The sequence below is a fragment of the Macaca thibetana genome, chromosome 2 (assembly GCF_024542745.1).
Source record: "Macaca thibetana thibetana isolate TM-01 chromosome 2, ASM2454274v1, whole genome shotgun sequence".
Lineage (NCBI taxonomy): Eukaryota > Metazoa > Chordata > Mammalia > Primates > Cercopithecidae > Macaca > Macaca thibetana.
In genome coordinates, this window is record NC_065579.1 from 172568837 (window position 1) to 172586802 (window position 17966).

General features: G+C 40.1%; 2 protein-coding genes across 11 annotated transcripts in view; one reads left to right on the forward strand and one right to left on the reverse strand.

Moving 5' to 3' along the window:
• Window positions 1-17966, forward strand: part of RPL24 (ribosomal protein L24) — a 488826-nt gene that overhangs the window by 384487 nt on the left and 86373 nt on the right. The window lies entirely within an intron of this gene.
• Window positions 1-17966, reverse strand: part of NXPE3 (neurexophilin and PC-esterase domain family member 3) — a 46427-nt gene that overhangs the window by 25069 nt on the left and 3392 nt on the right. For 6 of the 8 annotated variants that reach the window (XM_050778946.1, XM_050778944.1, XM_050778941.1 and 3 more), the window contains 3 exons: window positions 17756-17873; window positions 14855-15129; window positions 1112-1866 (listed from right to left, as the gene is read on the reverse strand). In XM_050778946.1, the coding sequence (XP_050634903.1) occupies window positions 1112-1866; window positions 14855-14947 (848 nt within the window). In that variant the 5' untranslated portion in view covers window positions 14948-15129; window positions 17756-17873. Of the gene's footprint in view, window positions 1-1111; window positions 1867-14854; window positions 15130-17755; window positions 17878-17966 lie in introns of all 8 variants that reach the window. The other 2 variants (XM_050778947.1, XM_050778948.1) reach the window with 2 other exon arrangements.

Consider the following 17966-nt stretch of genomic DNA (forward strand, 5'->3'; position numbering starts at 1 on the left):
AATATACTCCATTAAAAAGTAAAAAACATGTATACATTCTTTCAAACAATTGTACTTTTTTGTTGAGGCAGGGTCTCACTCTGTTGCCCAGGCTGTAGTGCAACTGTGATCACAGCTCACTGCAACCTCAAACTCCTGGGCTCCAGCCTTCCTCCCACCTCTGCCTCCCAAAGTGCTGGGACTACAGTCATGAGCCACCACACTTGGCCAAAATGGTACTTTTTAAACATGTAGCTTTTATAATTTTTTATGTCTTAGTAATGTTATGAAATGTTGAAGAAAACACAAATTGTAATTCATATTGGTTCCATATTCCTTTCTGCACATTATTCTATGTATTTATCATCATGCTGAAAATATTTTATGCTTATATTTGAAATAGAAATTTGAACACAATACTGCAATAATTTCAACAACTATATAGCTTAAAAAATATAGTTTTCTGTGGCATTCCTGACTTCCTATGCTTATTAAGTAAACCCAATGTTGCCATATTCATAGTTTTTTAATCAGTATGTTCAAATGATTTTAAAAACCGTTATTATGTTACTTTTTAAAGTTTCAGTTCATTAGATACAAAGACAAAACACCAGCCTGACTACTAGGCCTACCAGCCTGTTCTTGGATTGTATTTTTTCTTCACATAAAATAGATGGGGTCTTGCTATGTTGCCCAGGCTGGTCTCAAACTCCTGGGCTCAAGCGATCCTCCCATTTCATCCTCCCAAAGTGCTGGGATTACAAGCATGAGTCACCACCACACCTGGCCCTTGGATAACTTTTATCTGTTCTGTGAATAAGGGATTTTACTTACACAGCTACTGTGCAAACCCGCTATGTGGTTCTAAAGTAAAACAGATATGAGGGTAAAGAAAAAAACTCAAGGGTAAAAGGTCTTTAATTTGGACTTAGATAAGCACTAAGCTTCACTTGTAAAACACTAACGAAAAATACAAATCTATGTTTATTTTTTTATTCCCTACCTCTTCTGAATTGGGCCACGATGAGAGAGAGATAAGAAACACATACCCAATACCAGAAAGTCTCCTAAATGGGACAAGGACAGTGGAAAAGAACTCTTCAAATTATCCCCAAGAAAAAACAGCACGTACCTCTGGAAGAAAGCACTCTCTGCAGCAGTTAGGAGACCCTTCAGGTATCCACCTTTGAAATGGGTAATTCTGCTGCTGCAAGGGAGCTTCTTTGGTTTGAAGCAGAACCAGGGCTCCCCCGTGTAGAGGTCTGTAAAGTTACACAGGGGCAGATTCCCAGGAAGACACACGTTGCACTCAGTAGTTTCAGAAATTCTTCCCGAACGGAAGAGACTCTTGAAATAGACCCTGTCTGGTTTATCTTCCTGTAAGCGCTGAAGAACTCTGATCCCTTCACTGGGGTGGACCAGAAATATGGACACTTTAACTTTGCCCGGCCATAACAAAGTAAAGAAAACCTTGTAAAACCCATTCTGGTAGTCCACCACCCTGCCCACAGCCCCAGCCTGCAGCCTGGGGGAGTGAATTCTGGCCTGCAGGTAGTCTCCACCATACTTCTTGGGCTTTCTTTGAAAATCCTGTACATGAACCAGCACCTCCAGCTGGCTTCCCACCTGAAAGAAGGCAGCAGAGTTCAAGATGACAAAGTAGCTGGAAGAAGGGTCAGTGCTTTTCACAAAGGGAACTGGGGCCACATCAGGAACCTGTCGGTGCAAGGCAGCCAGCAAGGAGTCCTCCTCCATGCGCTCCTGGCTGGACAGGATCTGCTGATCATAGCCGCAGTAAGGATTTCGGCTAATTCCTGTCACCTGGGAGGAAATAAACTGTCCACTGCTGTCGATGAATGTGGCTGAAACAGTCTCATGTTCCAAGTACTAAAGAAGAAGACACAAACAACAGAAATTACCACTATAATAGGTCTCTGTATTTTCGGCATAAATTCAGAGGGCTCCCCACACTTCTGTGAGTTTTAGCTCCAGGAGCTCACACAGTGAGTCTGAGCTCCAGGATTCTCACAGTGAATATCAAAGAAAAAATTCTCTTGGGCTTCCAGGAAGGGAAAGGGAAAAGGACTCATTTTGAAGTATGCAGAGCACTGTGTTGTTCTGAACAAAGCTGCCCCTCAAGAGAAACTACTTTATGAGAACCTAGCCTATTGGAGTTTTATCAGAGCCTAACCAACCTGAGAGAAGGGAAATACCCAACTCCAGCCCACTTTAGCCACCCAGTCCAACCTAAGATGGTGAAACACCAAGAAAAAAATAAAAGAAAGGAATGGAGAAAGATATACCATGCTAACACTAACCCAAAAAAACCAGTAGCAGCTATATTAATTTCAGAGCAGATTTCAAAGCAAGGAAAGTTATCAAAGATAAAGGGGGTCATTACATAATAATAAAGGAGTCAATTCTCAAAAAAAAATAAATAAATAACAACCCTTAACATGTAAGTACCTAACCAATGAGTATCAAAACATGTGAAGCAAAAACTAACGGAGAAATAGATGAATCTACATTATAGTCTAAGACTTCAACACTCCTCTATCAGAAATACAGAGATCCAGTAGGCAGAAAATCGGTAAGGACATAGTTGAATTCAACAGCACCATCAATAAACTGGATATAGTCGACATCTGTAAACTACTTCACATCAAGCTCACATGGAACATTCACCAAAACGGACCACATTCTGGGCCATAAAATGCACCTTAAAAAATTTTTAAAAATAAAAATCATACAATGTCTTCTCTTAAGCCATAATGAAATTAAACTAGAAATCAATAGAGATAGATAGCTGGAAAAATCCCAGAATGGTATACAAATGGGTAACATACAAAATCTCATGAGAAATTTTAAAATATTTTAACTAGGTGAAGGTGAAAATATAATTTATTAAACACTATAGGATGAAGCAAGAGAAGTGCTTAGAGGGAAATTCATAGTACTATACATATTTTAGGAAAGAAAAATGACCTAAAATGAATAATTTAACCTTACATCTTAGCAAACTAGAAAAAGACGAGCAAACAATATCCAAAATAAGCAGAAGAAAAATAATAAATATGATAGTAGAAATCAGTGAAGTTGAAAACAGGAAATTAATAAAGAAAAATCAATGAAACCCAAAGCTGGTTTTTTAAAAGATCGATAAAATTGATAAGCCTCTAGCTAGGCTAAGAAAAAAAGAGGGAGGACACAAATTATTAATATCAGAAATGAAAAGGAGGCCATCACTACAGATCCCATGGACATTAAAGGAATAAAGGACTATTATGAACAATTCTGTGACCATAAATTGGATAACCCAGATGAAATGGACCAATTCCTTGAAGGACACAGTCCATAAAGAATCCACCTAATGATGCAAAAGTAATATTATAACTAGTGGAAATCAAATATAAAAGAATGAAGTAGGCCGGGTGCGGTGGCTCACATCTGTAATGCCAGCACTTTGGGAGGCTACTGCAGGTGGATCACGAGTTCAGGAGTTCAAGACCAGCCTGGCCAACATGCTGAAACCCCACGTCTCTACTAAAAACAGAAAAATTAGCCGAGCATGATGGCGGATGCCTGTAATCCCAGCTACTCAGAAGGCTGAGGCAGAGAACTGTTTGAACCTGGGAGGCGGAGGTTGCAGTGAACCAACATTGCACCACTGCACTCCAGGTTGGGTGATAGAGTGAGACTCCATCTCAAAAAAATAATAATAAATAAGTAAGAATGCGTAGTGCTTTCTTCATCACTTAGAGTAGAAAGTTAAGATATATTATCTTAGGCTGTTGGGGAAATAAAAGGTCTAAATACATTATTTAATGTTATATATAGAAATAAAATTAATTTTACAAATTGTGGAAGGAGAATGAAGTAAGCAGAGGCCTTATCTTTCATTAACAGTAGTAGGTCGGGTGCAGTGGCTCATGCCTGTAATTCCAACACTTTGGGAGGCTGAGGCAGAAGAACTGCTTAAGGCCAGGAGTTCAAGACCAGCCCGGGCAACATAGCAAGACCCGATCTCTACAATAAATTTTTTTTAAAAGTTAGCCAAGCGTGGTGGCACATGCCTGTAGTCCTAAGCTACGTGAAAGGCTGAGCTGGGAGGATCACCGAAACCAGGAGCTCCAGGTAGTAGTGAGCTATAATCACACCACAGAACTCCAGCCTAAGCAACAGAGCAAGACCTTGTCTCTAACAAACACATAAATAAATATAAACTAAAACTAGGCTGGGCACAGTGGCTCACACCTGTAATCCCAGCACTTTGGGGCAGAGGTGGGCAGACCGGGATCGCTTGAGCTCAAGAGTTCGAGACTAGCCTGGGCAACATGGTGAAACCCCGTCTACTAAAAATACAAAAATTAAGCTGGGTGTGGTGGTGCACCTCTGTAATTTTAGCTATTCAGGAGGCTGAAGCACAAGAATTGCTTGAACGCAGGAGGCAGAGGTTGCAGTGTGCTGAGATCGTGCCACTGCGCTCCAGCCTGGACAACAGAACAAGACCCTGTCTCAAAAACTTTAAAAGAAAAAAAAATAGATATATAGATATATATATACACACACACACACATATATGTGCATATATATGTTTGTTGTTGTTTATTCCCCTGCAGTTTAACTAATTGCATAATGTAAGGTGTAGTTTTCTACATCTTAGGTAGGTTAGTTACATGCCTCAGGTTAGGTATATAACTTTTTTCCTGCCCATTTGTTCCTGTATCCTGTTTACACATATATATGTGCATTGGGCCTCCCAATGTGCTAGGAATCCAGGTATGAGCCATTGCGCCATCTTATGTAATATTTTTAATTAAAACTGAGTCTGCTTTTTAGAAACTGATAAGATATTCCAATCACAAGAGTACAGTAAGTGTCAGAAGCATAGTATGGAAAGGGATTAGGGAGTGAGAGACTGCCAAATTTCAGAGCCAGAGCTTTTTCCCCATTTACTCCAATCTTCTTTATCAATTATCATCACAGTAATAAGCAGCTTAAAATTCATGACAACAGTATCATGCTGGACAAGATGACCTCTTCAGACAGGTGAAAATGCTTATAGCTCCCTCCACTAAAAGATGCATCTGATTTGCAATATCACAACTGTTTATTCAATATTGATACCTCCCTTCTCCATTCAGTAGAAAAGAGTTGGTTCGTCAAATAATTAGAGCTTTTAGCTGGCATTAAGTACGGAAGTTTCCAAGAACTAAAGTGGAACAAAAGAATAATTTTCTAACATTTCCTCCTGACTGTTATAACATTACTGATGTGGGACTGTGGCCTACCCTCTCAAGTCTGTCTGTCTCTCCCTTTGCCTTCCTCCTTCTCTACCCAAGACCTACACAACTATCTTTTTTCTCTATTATAATATTTAGTGTGTTGAATATGATAAAATTAGCACACACATTCACAAAACCAATGCAGGTAAATGCCATGCACACTTAAGGTCTTGAAATGTATTGTCCCTCTGCCATCCTACTCCATCTAGAAATCCATTATTTCAAACTCCATCTAGAAAACCATTATTTCAAACCCCTGTACACAAACCTCCTGGGCTCTACCCTCCTTCTACCTTCCATCTCCTTCACAGCCAGAAACTCCCTGAATGTCCTACTCTCTGGCAGCAAATGTATCTGCATTACCAACCATCATGATATTCTTCCCTCTTAGGTCAGAGAAAGGAATGTGGCTCCTCCTATAAAAGTAATAAAATAAGAATACTCACAATATCCTCATGTTCCTTGTCCTATAGAAGGTTATGTGCTCCACCTGTGCTCTAGATCTCATCCTCTCCTCCCTCTTTTCAGCTTCTCTATAATCTCTTTCCCCACAAATTCAAGTCCCTCAAACTTCCACTTCCGGCCAAGATAGAGAAACAGTAACGCACTTTAGCCTCCCACATGAAACAACAGAAAACAAAAGTCAAAATATATGAAACAATGCTTTTCCAGACACTAGGCATCAGATAATAAAACACAGTGATGCCTAATAGACAGTAAACAAACGAGGTGAGCCCTAGGACTGTCCTTTGCTTAGCGTCTTGAGAGAGTTTCCAGGTTGCAGCACAGGAAGAGGAGCCCAGGTAGAGCATGGCAAACCACCCAAGGCAAGGAGATGAGGCTGAGAGTCTTGAAGACCATGGTGATTATAATTCACAGGAAAGCAGAACAACTGTGAAGAAAAATAACTCAGGAGATCTACAGAGAGTCCCACTCCAGTATTCAACAGAGCAATTATGAACATATGTGTATAAGGAAACTATTGGAGGCTGGGGAAAGAACTACCTGAAAGCAAAAATTAAAAAAATTTAAAAATAAAAAAACAGTAACCTGAGTTTATACAGGAATAGTACTTCCTACCAGCCAGACTGGAAAAGCACAGATTAAAACAAAAACAAAAACAAAAAAACATACACACACAAAACACCTTGTCAATTAATACAAAAAAAAAAGGCAGAATAAAAGGGAAAAGAGAATAAAGAAGAGGTGGGACAAATATAAAACAAACAGCAAAATGGTAGATGTAACCATAATGCTTTCAAAAAATATATTAAAGGTAAACAGGCTAAGCAACCCAACTAAAAGGCAGAGATTATCAGACTGTATTAAAAAACAAGATCCAATTACATGCTAGCTAGAAGAAACTTGCTTTAAATATAAAAACACCACAGACAACATCAATATGAATGGGCAAAAGCTGGAAGCATTCCCCGTGAAAACCAGCACAAGAAAAGGATGTCACCTCTCACCACTTATATCCAACATTGGAAATCCTAGCCAAAGGATCAGGCAAGAGAAAGAAATAAAGGGCATCCAAATAAGAAGAGAGGAAATCCAACTATCTCTGTTTGCAGACAGTAAGATTCTATATCTAGAAAAACCCATAATCTCAGTCCAAAAGCTTGTCCAATTAACAACTTCAGCAAAGTTTCAGAATACAAAAACAATGTACAAAAATCACTAGCATTCCTATACATCAACAACAGCCAAACTGAGAGCCAAATCAGAAAGGCAATCCCATTCACAGTTGTCACAAAAAGAATAAAATACTCATGAATACAGCTAACAAAGGAGGTGAAAGAGCTCTAAAATGAGGATTACAAAACACTATTCAAAGAAATCAGAGAAGACACAAACAAATGGAAGAACATTCCATGCTCATGAACAAGAAGAATCAATATAATTAAAATGGCTATGCTGCCCAAAGCAATTTACAGATTCAATGCTATTCCTATCAAACTACTGACAACATTCTTCATAAAACCAGAAAAAACGATTTTAAAATTCATATGGAACCAAAAAGAGCCTGAACAGCCAAGGCAATCCTAAGCAAAAAGAACAAAGCTGGAGTCATCATGTTACCTGACTTCAAACTATACTACAAGGCTACAGTAACCAAAACAGCATAGTACTGGTACAGAAACAGGCACAGAGACCAACAAAACAGAATAGAGAATCCAGAAACAAGGCCACACATTTACAACCAATCTGATCTTCAACAAAGCTGACAAAAACAAGCAATGAGGAAAAGACTCCCTATTCAATAAACAGTGCTGGAATAACTGGCTAGTCATATGCAAAAAATTGAAACTGGACCCATTCCTTACACTATACACAAAAATCAACTCAAGATGGAGTAAAGATTTAAATGTAAAATCCAAAACTGTAAAAACCCTAGAAGACAACCTAGGCAATACCATCCCAGTCACAGGAATGGGCAAAGATTTCATGACAAAAACACCAATAGCAATTCCAACAAAAGCAGAAATTGACAACTGGGCTCTAACTAAACTTAAGAGCTTCTGCACAGCAAAAGAAACTACCAACAGAGTAAACAGACAACCTGCAGAACAGGAGAAAATATTTGCAAACCATGCATCTGACAAAGGTCTAATACCCAGCATCTATAAGGAACTTAAACAAATTTACAAGAGAGAAACAACCCCATTAAAACGTGGGCAAAGGACATGAACAGAAACTTCTTAAAAGAAGACACACATGTGGCCAAAGAGCATATAAAAAAAAGCTCAATATCACTGATCATTAGAGAAATGCAAATCAAAACCACAGTGAGATCTCACACCAGTCAGAATAGCTATTATTAAAAAATTTTTTAAAAAAAACAGATGCTGGCAAGGCTGAAGAGGAAAGGGAACAGTGTTCGTATGAGTTGAAAATTAGTTCAATGATTGTGGAAAGCATTATGGCAATTCCTCAAAGGCCTAAAAGCAGAACTACCATTCCACCCAGCAATTTTATCATGGGGTATACACCCAGAGGAATAGAAATCATTCTACCATAAAGACACATGCATGCAAATGTTCATTGCAGCACTATTCACAATGGCAAAGACATGGAATCAACCTAAATGCCCATCAATAACAGATTGGATAAGGCCGGGCGCGGTGGCTCACGCCTGTAATCTCAGCCAACATAGTGAAACCTCGTCTCTACTAAAAACACAAAAATTAGCCGGGCATGGTGGCGGGCGCCTGTAATCCCAGTTACTCACGCCTGGGCAGTAACTGCTGAGGCTGAGCAGCAAGTGATGCTGCTAAGGCAGCAGAATCGGGAGGCGGAGGATGCAGTGAGCAGAGATCACGCCATTGCACTCCAGCCCAGGTGACAGTTCAAGATTCTGACTCAAAAATAAATAACAGAGTGGATAAAGAAAATCTTGGCCGGGCGTGGTGGCTCACGCCTATAATACCTGCACTTTGGGAGGCCGAGGTGGGAGGATCACGAGGTCAGGAGATCGAGACCATCCTGGCTAACACGGTGAAACCCCATCTCTACTAAGAAATACAAAAAATTAGCCGGGCGCAGTGGCGGGCGCCTGTAGTCCCAGCTACTCGGGAGGCTGAGGCCGGAGAATGGCGTGAACCCGGGAGGTGGAGCTTGCAGTGAGCTGAGATCCGGCCACTGCACTCCAGCCTGGGCGACAGAGCGAGACTCCGTCTCAAAAAAACAAACAAACAAACAAAAAAAAAAAAAAACAAAAAAAAAAACAAAAAAAAAGAAAATCTTATGTTCCATAAGAAATATAAGAAAATGTAAGAAAATCTTATATTACATATACAGCATGGAATACTATGCAGTCATAAGAACGAACAAGATCATGTCTTCCGTGGGAACATGGATGGAGCTGGAGGTTATTATCCTTAGCAAACTAACACAGGAACAGAAACCCAAATACAGCATGTATTCACTTCTAAGTGGGAACTAAATGATAAGAACTTATGAACACAAAGAAGGAAACAACACACACTGGGGTTTACTTGAGTGGGGAGAGTGGGAGCAGGCAGAGGAGCAGAGAGGGTACTGGGCTTAATAACTGGGTGATGAAATAATATGTACACAAACCCCCATGACATATGCTTTCCTATGTAACAAACCTTCACGTGTACCTCCAAACCTAAAATAAAAGTTTAAAAAGAAATATAATTCAATAAATAAATAAATAGATATAAAAACACAAATAGGTTTAAAAAATAACAACTGGCTGGGTGTGGTGGTGACTCACACCTGTAATCTCAGCACTTTGGAAGGCCAAGGCAGCCGGATCACTTGAGCCCAGGAGTTCAAGACCAACCTGGGCAACATGGCGAAACACTGTATCTAAAAGAAAATACAAAAAATTAGCCAGACGTGGTGACGCACACCCATTGTCCCAGCTACTCAGGGGGCTGAGAGGGAAGGATTGCTTGAGCCCAGGAGACAGAGGTTGTGGTGAGCTATGGTCGTGCCACTATACTCCAGCCTCGGCAACAGGGCATGACCCTGTCTCAAAAAAAAATAAAAAATAATAAAATTATGGGATAAGATGTACTTGCTAACAGTAAACAAAGAAAAGCTAGAGTGATTATATAATACCATATAGAGTACCTTTCGGAGCAAAGAATTTTACCAAGGGTGAAGAAGGCCAACTCATGATGATAAAGCAACTAAATTCATCAAGAGGACACAATTCTAAACATTTATGTACCTAAGAACAGAACTTCACAACACATGAAGTGAAAACTGACAGAAATGCAAGGTGAAATAGACAAATTCACAATTATAATGAAAGATTTCAATAGTCTCCTTTCAATAACTGATAGAGCATGTAGACAGAAAATAGTAAGGACATTCAGAAGATGACCAACACCATGAACCATGTTGATCTAACTGACATTTAAAGAATACTCCACGCAATAAAAGCAAAATGCATTCCTTTCCAGTACACATAGAATATATACCAAAATAGACCACATTCTGTGCCATAAACAAATCTCAATAATGTTTTAAAAGAATTCAAGTCATACAAAGTATGTTCTCAGGGGAATTAAATTAGGACTCAATAACAGAAAGGTATTTGCAAAATATCCAAATATTTGAAAGTTAAATAACACTTCTAAATAATATACAGGGCTGGATGCAGTGGCTCACACCTGTAATCTCAGCACTTTGGGAGGCTTAGGCAGGAGGATCACTTGAGCCCACAAGTTTGAGAAAAGCCTGGACAACATAGTGAGACCCCATCTCTGCAAAAATATAAAAAATTAGCTGGGCATGGTGGCAGACACCTGTAGTCCGAGTTACTTGGGAGGGGGAGGTGGGAGGATCACTTGAGCCCAAAGGTTGTGGCTGCAGTGAGCCATGAGCATGCCACTGCACTCCAGCCTAGGCGACAGAGTGAAAACCTGTCATTAAAAAAAACCTAAATAACACATGGGTTAAAGAAAAGAAAAAGAGAAATTAGAATGTAGTTCAGCTGCATGAAAATGAAAATGAGAGCAATATCTAAATGTGTGGTATACACTAGAGCAGTATATAGAAATAAATTTTTTATTTATTTTTTATTTTTTTAGAGACAGGGTCTCACTTTGTTGCCCAAGCTGAAGTGCAGTGACATGATCATAGCTCATATTGCGTGGAGTATTCTTTAAATGTCAGTTAGATCAACATGGTTCATGGTGTTGGTCATCTTCTGTATATCCTTACTATTTTCTGTCACCATAATATCAAACTCTTGGGCTCAAGGGATTCTTTCGTCTCAGCTTCCCAAGTAGCTAGGACTACAGGTGCACACCACTACACTCAGCTAATTTTTCAAAAATTTTGGTAAAGATGGGGTCTCGCTATGTTGCCCAGGCTGGTCTCAAACTTCTGGCCTCAAGTAATCCTCCTGTCTCAGCCTCTCAAAGTGCTGGGATTACAGGCCTAAGCCACCACACCCAGTCTTGTAGAAGAAAACTTATAGAATTAAACATTTAATTAGAAAAGAAAAATCTCAAAACAATGACTTTAGCTACCACTTTAAGAAACTACGAAGAGACAATTAAATCCAAAGTAAACAGAAAACTGGAAATAATAAAGATCAGAATGGAAACTGACCAAACAAAAAAACAGAAAAAATACAGAAAATAAAATCCAAAGCTGGTTCTTCAAAAAGATCAATAAAACACAAACCTCTGGTCAGAGTGATCATGAGTAATAAGATAAACACAATTCTACAGATATTAAAAGGATAAAAGGGATTTGGGAGATCTATTTCAAGACAATGTAAATAAGACTTAATGCTACTGAGACCAGGCATGGTGGCTCACGCCTGTAATCCCAGCACTTTGGGAGGCTGAGGTGGGTGGATCGCTTGAGGTTAGGAGTTCAAGACCAGCCTGGCCAACATGGCAAAACCCCATCTTTACTAAAAATACAAAAATTAGCTGGGCACGGTGTCAGACGCCTGTAATCCCAGCTACTCGGGAGGCTGAAGAAAGAGAATCACTTGAACCTGCGAGGAGGAGGTTGCAGTGAGCCGAGATTGCACCCCTGCACTCCAACCCAGGCAAAAGGTCAAGACTCCATCTCAAAAAAAAAAAGACAATGCTACTGAGCTGTACACCTAAAAATAACTAAGATTAGCAAATTTTATGTTTTTATCACAATTTTTTTAAAGGATAACAAAGTAGATCAAAGACCTAAACATAAGAGCTAAAACTATAAAACTCTTAGAAGAAAACACAGAGGAAAGGTCTCACAACATTGAATTTGGCGATGATTTCTTGGATATGACACCAAATACACAGGCAACAGAAGTCAAAATAGATAAACTGGACTACATCCAAAGTAAAACTTTTTGTGTATCAGAGGACAAAATCAGAGTGAAAAAGCAACCTACGGAATGGGAGAAAATATTTGCAAATCATATGTCTGATAAGGAGTGAATATCCAGAATATATTAAAAACTCCTACAACTCAACAACAACAACAAAAAAAAAAACAACTCCATTAAACAATGAGTACAGGAATTGGATATTTCTCCAAAAGCACATGATAGAAAGATGCTCAACATCATTAATAATTACGGCAATGCGAATTAAAATTACTGTTATACATTACCTCACACCCACAAAGAAGGCTACTATCAAAAACAAAACAAAATAACAAGTACTGGCGAGGATGCAAAGAAACTGGAACCCTTGTGTACTATTGATGTGGATAAAAAATGATGCAGCTATTATGGAAAACAATATGGTGGTACCTCAAAAAATTAAAATTGCCATATGATCCAGTAATTCCATTTGTGGGTACATATTCCAAAGAATGAAAAGCAGAGTCTTGAAGAAATACTTGTTATCCACTATAGCCAAAAGGTAGAAACAACCCAAATGTCAGATGAATGGATAAAATGTGGTATGTATGTACATGCTGTAGCATGTTATCAGAATTTCCTTCCTTTTTAAGGTTGAATAATATTCCTCCATCTATGTGTAGACAGAGAAGTATTACTCAGCCTTAAAAAGAAAAGAAATTTTGATAACATGCTACATGAGTGAACCTTAGGCACATTATGCTAACAGAAATAAGCCAATCACAAAAAGACAAATACCAGGCCAGGCTTGATGGCTCACACCTGTGATCCTAGCACTTTGGAAGGCCAAAGTGGGAGGATCGCTTGAGATCAGGAGTTCAAGACCAGCCTGGTCAAACGGCATAACCCCATCTCTACTAAAAATACAAAAATTAGCTAACCGTGGTGGCACACTCCTGTAATCCCAGCTACCCGGAAGGCTGAGGCATGAGAATCACTTGAACCCAGGAGGCAGAGGTTGCAGTGAGCCAAGATCATGCCATTGCACTCCAGCCTGGGCAACAGAGTGAGACTCTGTCTCAAACAAGAAAAAAAAAAAAAAAAAGGACAAGTATCATATGATTCCACTTGTATAAGGTACTTAGAGTTGTCAAGTTCACAGAGACACAAAGTAGAACTGAGTGAATGCCAGGGGAAGTGGGTAGGCAAGAATGGGTAATCATTGTTTTTTGGTTTTTTTTTTTTTTTTTTTTTTTTTGAGACGATCTCCCTCTGTAGCCCAAGCTGGGGGGCAGTGGCATGATCTCGGCTCACAGCAACCTCTGCCTCCCAGGTCCAAGTGATTTTCATGCTTCAGCCTCCGGAATAGCTGGGATTACAGGCGTGCACTGCCACGCTCAGCTAATTTTTGTATTTTTAGTAGAGACGGGGTTTCACCACGTTGACCAGGTTGGTCTCGAACTCCTGACCTCAAGGGATCCTCCCACCTCAGCCTCCCAAAGTGCTGGGATTACAGGCGTGAGCCACTGCGCCTGACCTAGGTAATCACTGTTTAATGGGTAAAGAGCTGCAGTTTGAGAAGATGAAAAAGGTCTAGACATAGATGGTGGTGGTGATTGCACAACAATGTGAATGTACTTAATGTTACTCAATTGCACACTTAAAAATGGTTAAAATGACAAATTCTATGTTATGTTTATTTACCACAAAAAAATACTTTAAAAAAAGAGGAGTTTCTAAAATATCTAGACACATCATCAACAGCTTCCAGGTAAAGGAACTATCGGTGTAGGATTGGTAGTGTCTTATATAGTAAAACATGCAAGAACAGTTTAAGCAAAGAAAAAGAAGAAGAAATACCTAGCTTTTATGCCATAAGCCTATTTCTAATAGGAAATCTTTAACAGACTCTTTGACAGAATTACTTCACATTCTCCAGAGTACCTAACAAATGTTCCTCAGAGCGCACAGAAAAAGATCTGCAGGACTTCAGTGTGCCCATTTCACAGTGAGATCAGGTGTTCTGCTAAAACCACAAAGTTGATTCCAGCAGGAGAAACTTTTTTAAAAGCCTATGGCTTGACTTTTAGAGCACCTTACGCTAATAAAACCCAGCAAGAAAAGAAATCCCATAATTAAGTTGGATATGTAATCTGAGAAGTACCACAAGCCAACAAAACAAAAGGACAGCATCCTTTATACAGAAACTCCTCCATAAATTTTGGTTACATAAGTTCACATCGGGGCTGGGGCCAGGGAAGAAGGAACACTACTAAGTACCTTCTTAGTAACAGGCCCTTGTGAGGGGTTCAGTTAAGACATGGTCCCCGCCCCTCAGTACCATCTAGTAATCTCCAAAACAGACTCGTCTACTCCCTCCCTTGAAATACTCCTTCAGCTTCTTCCCATGGGTCGACTAGAAGTTCCCCTCCTTGAAGAGGTTTTTCCTTTATCACTCTAAAGCTATCCTAGAATAGCTCCCTTTCCTTATTGCACTTTTCACCATCTCCAGTTATCATTACTATTATTATGTGATTATGATTACTACTATTCTTCCATGCACACTTATAATATGAGCTCTAGAATGAAAGGCCCATAAGTGAAGAAACGACTTCACTGTACCCTCGGTGACTAGCACAGTATATAACCATTGTGAGCACGCAAATACTTACCAAATAAATGAAAACAAGAACTGTGACTACGATAAGCTTCCGATAACCAACTTTTCCCAGGCTAGCTAGCCCCAAATCCCCAGATCCGGCTCCCTTAGTTATGAGGGATTATACTGGGTACTCACCTCTACCTGAGTAACATTGATGACCAGCACCACCACCATCAACACTGCAAGCAGACAGCAAAAAAGCCGTAGTTTGAAGAAATTGGTCCACATTGTCTGGCTGTGTCTTGTTCACCCATGGCCAACACCATGCTACCTTCACTCTTTAAAATTCCATGTCTTTGTTTTTCTGAGCTGCAGATGAGCTTTCAGGTTCATTTGCTTCTATCCTGCTAGTACCCTTAAGAGCTCTTATGTAGAGGAGAGACTGCAGTTGATTCAAGAAGCACATATTTCTTCAAAGAGGAGAGATGAGAGAACATCACCAATTGCAATGGCTTAGGGTGGGGTGAGAGGAAAAACATCACACTTCCTCTTCCTTAACCTTATCTAAGGCCCAAAGTCACAAGCAGAAAGCAAAGAGACAGAGCACAGTAACGTCTTTTCATTTCCAGACAATCTCAAAGTTTCCTTTTCCAGTGTCAGGCTTCTGTGTAAATACATTATTTCCCCTATTGCCTATTTAGGTTTTAACTTTTAAGATAGCAAGGAAGTATGCCTTCAAACTCAGAAATTGTGAAATAAAAGTAACTGTTAAATTTCTACAGAGACCTCAGTCAATAAAATCACTTCCCTTCCCCTTCCCTTTAAATTATGTAACACTGCTACATTACCCACACTTAAAGAACATGAAGAGGAAACTGTTTTCATGAAGAGCTCTGGGATACTGTGCAAAGCATCCTGACATTCTCTGGAAAACAGTAAGTGCCACCCCTCTCATACAGACGTATGGTAGGAGATGTGACACACTCTTTACACTCTTTAGGTTTCCAGCTCTCCCCACCGCATATGTGGTCCTGATGCTCCCTCAGCTAAGTAGTAAGGCACAGGAGGACACACACCTGCCTGGAAGATGTGGGAGAGGAAAGTCAAGCTTGAAAAATGGGTAACAGGATCCCAAAATCCTTCATCACACCTGCTAGAGGCAGGGGACTTCAGAGTCAGCCGTGCCTAACTGTTCTCCCACATAACAAATTCAAATGCTCTTTCCACTTGCCATTTCGATACAGGTAAACAGAAAATGTCCTAGTATTCTATCCCCAGGGAGACGTTCCATGAAGGGCAGGACACAGAAATAAAGGCAGAAAGGGTACAAAATCATGGTGCAGAGTATCTTAGAACAGCTCAGCTGCATCAACTCTCCCCTCCACTTTGTGTTGGACCTGGCAAGCCCCCATTCTCTCACTCCTCTGCCTCACCAGTCTGAACCAGTCCCAACCACAATGACAATGCCCATCAGCTTCACAAAGGAGATAGGCACAAAGGAGAACAAGCTGTCCATCCTCAGAGTTCCCATAGTACTTATTATTTTCACTTCTCAGCTGATCTCTATTTGTATTTTTTTCTCCCTCACACTCCATTTGTATTTCTTATCTCTCAAACTAGACTACACCAATTATGACTATATTTTTTTTAAAAAACCATATATCAGAGAAAAGCAACTTAATGATACTGCATCATACTTTTCTGATTTGCTCAAGATACTTAGTTCTTTACATGGTACACAATGATTCAACAATCTATGCAACAAATAATTATGGAGGCCTACTCTGTACCACACACTGTACTAAATGCCAGAAATTCCCCTTGAAAAACTTAGGCTCATATTAGACAAGATGTCAGTACCTTTTTAAGAAGAAATAAATCCACCAGTCCTGGCCACCTCCACAGGGATGCCAGGAACTGTGAAAGACTGTGCTTCTCCATTTCCTGACCCCTAACACCTCCTCTCTCCAATATCCAGGCACTCATTCACCTCAAACTGTCTATAACTTCTTGGAAGAAGCTGGCTGCAAAATAGAGGATAACTCTGTCATCAGGGTCCCAACTGTTCTGCTATCGAAATCCTTCTCAAAAAGTTGTCCATAAAAAGAAAAAATCAGGTTTCCACGATGGCCAGAGAGAGAAAAGACCAAAGATGGTAGTCCACAGGAATTCAGTTGCACCATAGGCAGGTGTGGTCATGGGTTGTGTTGACACAAGCCATTTAAAGGACATCAGAGTGGTTCAGCCAGGCAGCAGCAGCACACAGCTGCCAGTGATGCAGAAGGAAGACAAGGGCAGGAGACTCTAAAGCGAAAGAACTACAGGACTAGAGGCAGCAATGCAAGAATCCCCTCCCAGCTAGAGGCTTCTACTGACAATAATTTAGGAGGATCGTGCCAGGAAAAGACCTGACTTTGTGCTGTAAGTAGAGCACTGACATTTGAGAGATCACATTTGTACACCTAAATAGATGTTGCGTGAGGCACACTAGACAGACCTCTCTTTGAAAAGATATAGGCCGGGTACAGTGGCTCACACCTGTAATCCCAGCACTTTGGGAGGCCGAGGCAGGCGGATCACAAGGTCAGGAGATCGGGACCATCCTAACATGGTGAAACCCTTTCTCTACTAAAAATACAAAAAATTAGCCGGGTGTGGCGGTGTGCACCTGTAGTCCCAGCTACTTGGGAGGCTGAGGCAGGAGAAGAGCGTGAACCCGGGAGGCAGAGCTTGCAGTGAGCCGAGATCGCACCATTGCACTCTAGCCTGGGCAACAGAGCGAGACTCCACTCAAAAAAAAAAAATAAGAAAAGAAAAGATACGCACTAAAATTTTAATAGTTGTCACCTCTAGGCAGTTTTTGTTTTCTCTTTTATCTGTATGTCCTAATTTTTCACTGGGAAATGAAAATCACAAATATAAAGAATAAAGCTGGGCCAGGCATGGTGGCTCACGCCAGTAATCCCAACACTTTGGAAGGCCAAGACAGGAGGATTGCGGAGATCAGGACTTCAAGACTAGCCGAGGCAAGATAGTGAGAGCTCAACTCTACAAAAAAAAATTTTTTTTTAATTAGCTGGGCATGGTAGTACGTACCTATAGTCTCAGTTACTCAGGAGGCTGAGGTAGGAGAATTGTTTGAGCCTGGGAGGTCGAGGCTGCAGTGAACCATGATCACACCAATGTACTCCAGCCTGGGCAACAGAGCAGGACTCTGTCTCAAAAAAATAAATAAATAAAATAAAGAATAAAACCAATTTCTAAAAGTAAAAATTAAAGATGAGACATAGGAGAAACAAAGCATTAA